Source organism: Tigriopus californicus, chromosome 7 (assembly GCF_007210705.1).
Source record: "Tigriopus californicus strain San Diego chromosome 7, Tcal_SD_v2.1, whole genome shotgun sequence".
In the NCBI taxonomy this organism is placed as follows: domain Eukaryota; kingdom Metazoa; phylum Arthropoda; class Copepoda; order Harpacticoida; family Harpacticidae; genus Tigriopus; species Tigriopus californicus.
Genome location: NC_081446.1, coordinates 13,437,695 through 13,445,547, shown reverse-complemented (window position 1 = coordinate 13,445,547; position 7,853 = coordinate 13,437,695). Strand labels below are relative to the sequence as shown.

Below are 7,853 nucleotides of genomic sequence, written 5' to 3'. Positions count from 1 at the left end.
GGGAAAAGGAAAATCATTCCCACGTAATGTCAAAAAATGACAAAACTTCCTAAATCCTTCAAGAAAAACTTCAACTTGTGCAGAGTTGAATTCGATAATAAAAAGCAAGAAAATTAACCATAAATGAGAAAAGATGATTGTAGCTCTTACAAGTCATCTTGAAGCACGCCAAGACAGTGGTGAGTCTAATATCATTAGGAGTCATCCTTTGTAACAACTTAGCTCAGCAGTAAGTAACAAGCTTCTTCCTCTTGATACGTTTTTTTGTTTGTCGTTTTAAATAAATGTTCTTTTTTCTCTTGTAGGATATTGCACAACTTTTTGGAACACTTATTGTACCCTTTTCTGTAAATGATAACTATTGATTTAACAATTCAATTCTTGGGCAAGGTATTATACAAATAGGCGACTGAAATGATTCTTTGATACGCTCAAATGGACTAGATTCCATATTTTCTTCAGGCATGGTCATGTTTTCATGGTCCAAAAAAAAAAACATTTTATCTGCTCTGTATGATTTTACAGACTTATTATCATTATTGCAAATGTAATACCCGATAGTTCAAGAAGAGGTATTTATAATTCTTATTTAATAGCCTAATCCTGGTTTACTTATACTTTCTATTATAGCGTTTCAAGACTATCATAAACTCCATAAAACCTCCCGCGATTTTTTTCGATTTAAATATGACACATTTTCTCGGCAATTTCATTCTCGCTTTCCCAAGTTAATAATTCAAGCACAGATTAAGGTGGACGTACGTACTCTTTCCTTATAGCCAAGCCCCTAAAGCCATGTAGAGTACATTGCAGTAGTGTGAAAATGAAAGGAGGGTATTCAAAGGAAAGTAATACTGAAAACGGTTGCCACGGATGTTTCAGAGCCTATTCTCTAAGAGAAGGTCATAAGTTTGAAACGAGATGACCTGAAAATTCCTCAAGCATAGGTGCAAGATAAATGGGAAACCGTGTTGGTCAATATCCTCTTCAGAGTCCAAAAATAGTTGAAACCCTTAACGTTGGAGGGGTCAGTACATAATTACCAGGGTGGGCAATTTTGGAGAATTAGCGTGACTTTTGGACACCAAGTGGACAAAAGTGTCCAAAGTGTCCAAAAGTGTCCAAAAGTGGACAAAAGTGTCCAAAAGTGGACAAAAGTGGACAAAAGTGGACAAAAGTGGACAAAAGTGGACAAAAAGTGAACAAAAGTGGGCAGTATGTGTCCAAAATTAAGTACAATTGTGCAAAAGGGATTGACAAGCAAACACTTTTAAACCCTAAATCATGTTATTTCTTTACCAAATCTAGATGTGAACCAGCAAATAGAATCAGTAATCAATAAAATCTAAGCTTTCTTCAAACACATAAATATGAAGTAACAACTAGCCTTTTCACTAACGTTTTTAATTTCCAAGATATACACTTAACGAAATTCGTTATCTTGATACAATACAGCTTTATAAAGTCAAAACAAATATCTTTAATATATTTTGAATGTTAATAAGTCAAAGCCACACTATAATCAGGGCATTTGGTGGCTGGGTAATTTTAACAAAGATTAAAAAAAATAATTTTAAAAAAGCTTAGGAGCTGAATATCAAATATCCAATAATACTTCTCATATTTGTAATATACATAACATATTTTATAAGGAGTGCATGAATTACACTTTTATAATACATCTAAAAACTAAGATATAGGTTTCTTTAAGAAACATTGGGAATCTCATTTCCTGACATCAAGCGCACTTTAAAAGTTAAAAATATGCCTAACAATGTCTCAATTTACTTTCTTATGGAAGAAAAACCATAAGTTAAGGAAAATATGTCATTATTAGATTTTAGCAATTCGTAAGAAATTCAATTTTTAATATTAGTACTTTTTAAGAAGAAATCCCAAATGACTGATGATTTTAAGTAAAATTTTTTTGCAAAAAGTTAATAATGTTGAATAAATGAAGCCAGATAACCAGAATATAATGTTTAGCTATTTCAGTTTTTTAATCCTTTGCAACAGCTGCATTCTACTAGAGGGAGACTTTGTTCCCTGCCTGCTTTCTTATCTAACGTAAGAAAAAGAGAGTTAAGAACCTGTCTTTTCAAATACCTTTTTTGGGTATGTTAGAGGTATATTGGCAAAGGTTTTAAAGACTTATCTTGCTCTTGGAACCATCAATGAGCAATTTTTGAAAGTAGAGGATAGGTTTCATACAGAATATCCTTTATATTTGTAGTTTTAAAGGTTCGTATTTTTGGACACTTTTGTCCACTTTTGTCCACTTTTGTCCACCCTTATTTTTGGACACTTTTGGACACTTTTGGACAGGGGTGGACAAAAGTGGACAAAAATGAAATGCCCACCCTGTAATTACCGAAATGGGTACATTTATCTCAAATTGTAATTACAATTTCATACTCGGAACTTGCTACCAATTAGAATCACGAACTTATTTCATTCATGTCAAGAAAACATCAGACTTTTAGATCAGACTTGTCAGAAGCAGCAAGCAGCTTTACGTATGAAACTCATTTCATGAATCACCATAAAGTGGAATAATGAGAAGCAAAGTTTTTCCCGGAAAAATGCACAGAAATTGTTTTTGCATAACGCACCTAATTAACATATTAATGAAGTCAGCTTGCTTTTTAAAGTCAAAAGTCCAAAAAGCTTTGGGCCTCTTTTATCATCGTAAACCGTGCGAATATTTATGTCCAACTTAAATCGTTTGCAATTTCCATTTCTTTCTGTTTTTACTCCGTTTCATTTCTAGTTGGTCTGGTACTGAATGATCAAAATGTGGAAATGTTATCAACATTGCTCTTCAAGACTTAATTTTTCAAGTATATTTAAAACTTCATCTTCACAGTTTAACATCTGATCCCAAAGAATTAAAGTTGTCGGAACTGGCTAGAACTGTTTTTGGGTTTGTCGGAAGTTTTGGTGAAATATGTAATGCATCAATAAGTCAAGAGTTGCCAACAAATCATTCCTTGCTTACACATTCCCAACGTTCTACAAACTTAAGAGGATATTCATCTGACGATTTTATACAAAGAAGGAACCCGAGAAAGAAGAAAGGATAACTTTTTGTTTGCACCAACCTGCATTCTCGAGGGCTTTCACGTGCTTTAAAATCGACCGTTAAGCCTCTACGGTCACTGCATTTGACCCTCAAACATTCCGAAACTTCTCTGTATTATGTATACTCCAGCCTTTCCAGTCTTTCCTTATGCGAGTGCTGTGTTTTGTAAGGGCAAATACTGCAAAACAAACCACTTCAACAAAACTGGTAGAGTTTAAAAAAGTTCATTGCTAAATCACTCCACGAAGGAAACGTTATAATGTGGCCGGCCCAGTTCGTACAGAGAACAAAGTCCTTGGATAAGAGTTTTAGACGCTAACTTCACCTGGACAGGAAACCTGTTTGATACTGATTAGGACAATATTTATGAGAAAATTCGGCGATATGGTGCTAGCCTTTTTGGTCGGACCTAGTGCCTGGAGCATCTATAGACGAACCAAGTACACCACCTACAAAGAAATGACCACCCATAGTACAAATAAAAATCTTAATTTGGGACATGAATGAGCCGATATTCGGAATTAAATCCTCTCATGGTTACCCTCGGATATCTTTGCGATGAAGGCCTTGATAGGGTCATTATTTCAATAAAAGGCGAGATTTATAAGACTCTCTGTCTCTATTGAAATTCTGGGAGTAGGGTCAGGGGAGGTCAGTTCATTCCAACAACCAACTCTTCTTGCTTACTTGTGCGTCAAACAATCCAAACACTCGAGCCATTTTCTGTCGCCGGTGGCTAATTTTTCTTTGTTTGAAACCAATGGAATATGTATATTGTTTCGATATGTTGAACGATGCCGTAGTTTCGGAACACCCTGTACGGCAATTTTGACTTACTGAGGTCCATCTTGTAGCAGACCATGTGCGTGTCTGGAACTACAATAGACATAATGATGTGTCCTGGGTTGTAGTAAATTCCCATCCAATTCCAACACTGGTTTGAGCATTTGGCAAGCTTCGGCGACCTGTTCGTCAAATGATTTGGCATTCTTGGAGGCAGATTGTTGCAGTTCGTACGGGGAAAGTTTTTTAGCTCTTGTGGTGGAACTAAATTTTGAAACTTGACTAGGAAGCGAAGCAAAAATGGGTGGTGGTGGTGTCGGAGGAGGAGGAGGTGGTGGTGCTTGCGCTGGTTGAATCATGTCTGAAAAATAAGGAAAAGAGTAGAATAGCTCTAGAGCCAATAGTGTTGCGCAATACGTTTGTCAGAGAGTTGTTCCCTTGGGACTTCAGCCGAATGATCTACCTTCACTCCAATGGGCAGAGATAGTTGATATTGTACAAGAAAAGTGAAGTTATAATTGGAAAGACTAAAGTCAACCATTTTCCATCAAATGAAATCTAGATTCAAGCAATAACAAAAAACAATGCATCGTCAATTTAGTTGGAAAAATAGTTGATTACGAGTACTGTTGGCGAGTCCGTATTCACCGTTTGCAGCATGGAGAAGGCAATGACCACGGGAAAAGGCGTCGATCGAGGACAAGGCAGAGGCGGGCCACATCTGAAGGGGGATGAGGGCTTCTGCTCTCGATGTAAGTAATGATCGTAAACGAAACCAGTTAACAGCAATATGAAGGTCAAGAAATCAATCCTTTTTAACTCTGGAAAGAAGAACTTGGGTTCCAAAGGTGAACCAGAACCGCAAGCCACAATTTCACGTCAATTTCGAACGAAAGAAAGTTAGAGAGTCCTTGAAAGTCTTCCACTTCCTAAAGAGCGACCCGTTCAAGTTCAAGAGATTCTCGAGTAGGACATCCAGCCTAAACACTTTGGTGTCGTGGACCAGAGGAAGGGTCGAAAGTTGTTTCCCGCATTGCTAAAGTTGGAGTAGAAATCTACCAACATGTACTGCAATATTTTTTTAGACATGGATGAAGGTCAATAAGTTAACTTTGGTGGGCTATGTATTAAAACACGATGGTTGATGACGGTCTTGTCCGCAATTTTGTTTGTCCATAATGATTGTAGAATCTTGACCAAAAATACATCCTTTGGCAAATTTGGAGACCAGACCCTAAGCCACTAGAATTTTTGGTCGGTAGCGAATTGGAGGGCAAATTCAACACCAAACCCCTTGTAAATGGGGAAAAGCTTAAAAAAAAAGACGGTATTCCCAACAACAATCTAGCATTGGTGATCAATTCATTGTTTAAATCAATGGATATTTTCCTTCAAAAGTAATTCAAGTTTTCAGGCAACAAAATTCCCACAACATTAAGTCATAAAATTGTGAGCTTCAAAGACGAATGACGATATTTCTGCACATCTCTTTGTTTTGATCCAAGCAGCGTGTTTAGGCAAGTGCGATGGTTCTCTAATCTCCACATTTTGAGCGACTCATTTTCACTTGTACTTGTTGGTTCTATTCTTGTGAAGGAACTCAATCCCCTAGGCAAGCCATTTTAAAAATACATCAAAGGTTCTCTTAACCTCCAATTGAATATAACCTCTTTTCTTTTCGAAACGTCATTCAATGAGGAGATCGTTTTCGAAAATCGACGAATAATAAATAAAGAGCAGGAAGAATGAATAAAACCTTATAATTCGATTATTTGTTGGCAATTATTTGACAAACTACACCAACTTGATCGAACGGAATCCATCAATACTGTTTGAGTACAATGATATCAGGAGTAAATGTCATTAGCCAAACATTTTCTTCATGTTGTTGGCCAAGTGTTGGGTGTGTTTCTTCTCAAGGATTCTTAATTGGCCCAGCTTATCATTAATGGCCTTGTTGGATGGATCTAGCTTGTGGGCCTCACTCAGATCAGATTTGGCTTCCGGAAACTCTTTCCGTTCCAAGTACGACACCCCCCGACGATACAACATCTTCACGTTCTGGGGCTGATGTTCCAGGACTTTTCCTCCAATTTGAATCACATAACCGAAATTTTTCCATTGAAATTGGCACGCAGCGATATTTGAATAACATGAAAGCTTCATATCCATGGCCTCTTTTCGTAGAGACTCTGCCACCTCGGGTTTGTCCTCGAGGACAAAGACCACTAACCGCATGGCTGATCGAAACTGATAGAATGCATCCAGGTATCTTTGAGTCTTAAATAGTCGCACCGCAGCCTCATTGATCTCCTTGGCCTTCTCTAGCTTGGTCTCTGCATGCCATTTATCCAAAGGCTGAGCATTGAGAACCGACTCCAAATGCACCTGACACTCAATGTCCACCCAAACTTCCTTTAATTCCACGGGTTCACGTTTGTTCTTCTGAATATCAAAGTGAATCCGCATAGCGGCTTGACACCGTTCACCCGGATACATGGAGGACAAACACTTCTCAAGACAACGATCAATCTCACTATCCGAATCACCCAACAAGATTTGTCCGGAGTGATTGGTATTGAAGAACTTAGAGAAGAAGAAGTCGTGAGTGAGTTCACTCAAAGTGATCCCACTGACAGAGATATCTGCCAACTTCACTTCCAAGTTGGCACCAAATCGGGGAAGATCTTGGTGTAGATTTCCTTCCTGGAGCACTACCTTACTGACAGTGAAATCCTGGGATTCCCAATGGCGCGTTCGAGGAGTCTCAGGTCCTTCTCGCCGTGTCATTTTTTTGTGAATTGTCTTACAACGCCTCCGAAACTGTCCCTTGGCCTAGGGATATGATGATCCTCCCTTTGTTGGCCAGGTGTCAACTGCACTTCGATGACAACTGAAATAGATGCACGTTGTCATCACTCAAAAGAGCTGAAATCAGGTCAAAAACACATTGACCATTTTGACGAGTTTTGAGAGCCTTGCGCTTTTAGGTGCGAGAAAACTAGTGAAACTGAATCACAGCAATCGGAAATGGAAACCAACAGGGTAACAAAGAGCTGGTTAATTTACCTGAGAGAAGAACAGCAATGGGGACGTCCTTCAATCTCAATTAGCTCCAATTGCCGAGACGTTCACACTTGAGTGGAAATCCTTTCCCTTTTAGAAGAGTCGGCCTCGAATTTCATGCATGAATCTTGGCAATCGACGTCGAAAGTCAAGCAGTTGCTTGGAACGAGAAGTAGATCAAGGACTGCAATAGTGTTGCTGATTTAGAGTAGAGTAAAGGGGATGGTACATATTTCTCTACACAGAAGGATCATAAGTGTCACTCAATATTTTGTCAGTGCCTTATATATCCCTGAACGCATGATCACGGTGGAAATAGTGGGCTGTATATACAGCTTCTTTCGATAAATAATAGTGTTCTAAATAAATGGGGTCAGAGAAAAGTGGTATGGCTTAGTTGAGCTCTATTTTTTCGATAGCCTGTGTTGTGATGGAACAAAAATAACGGAATGGTAAATCAAATTCACGCAACCTAAATATTGCTTTTCCCCTGACTGAGTAAACTGGGACCGGTTCAAATTTGCAGAAAAGGGTAATCTTCAAATCTTCATTGACAGTAGCATCAGACAAGACATCAACCGAATTTGACCAAAACTTAGCAAATAAGTGCGCCAAAAATATAGATTTGAAGGGGGCTGGAAAGGTTCATTTGCATATTATGGCAAATACCGTGTGAATGGCGAAGTCTAACGAGTGAGTAATTTCACAACGAAAAGGCAATTTGAACATGCATCAATGACATGAGCAAAATAATAGTGTAATTGTGAGGGAAAAGTTCTTTTAAAGATAGTTTTTGTAACACGAATGAAACAAGACTAGTTTTAATTTTCTTAGAATGGTGCTTGAAAATCATATCCTCAAAATTTCACCAATAGATGAAAGGTAAAACAATTGCTAAATTAGAGCAAATGTGATTTCGATT

General features: G+C 38.0%; 1 protein-coding gene across 3 annotated transcripts in view; it reads right to left on the bottom strand.

Moving 5' to 3' along the window:
- Positions 1 to 7,267, bottom strand: part of LOC131882963 (actin maturation protease-like) — a 9,656-nt gene extending 2,389 nt beyond the window's left edge. The window contains exons 1-2 of one of the 3 annotated variants that reach the window (XM_059230256.1): positions 6,935 to 7,267; positions 3,920 to 4,226 (exon numbers count right to left, since the gene is read on the bottom strand). In XM_059230256.1, coding sequence (XP_059086239.1) covers positions 3,920 to 4,224 — 305 coding nt within the window. In that variant the 5' untranslated portion in view covers positions 4,225 to 4,226; positions 6,935 to 7,267. Of the gene's footprint in view, positions 1 to 3,919; positions 4,227 to 5,609; positions 6,794 to 6,934 lie in introns of those variants that run through there. The other 2 variants (XM_059230259.1, XM_059230258.1) reach the window with 2 other exon arrangements.
- Positions 7,268 to 7,853: the final 586 nt, after the last annotated feature.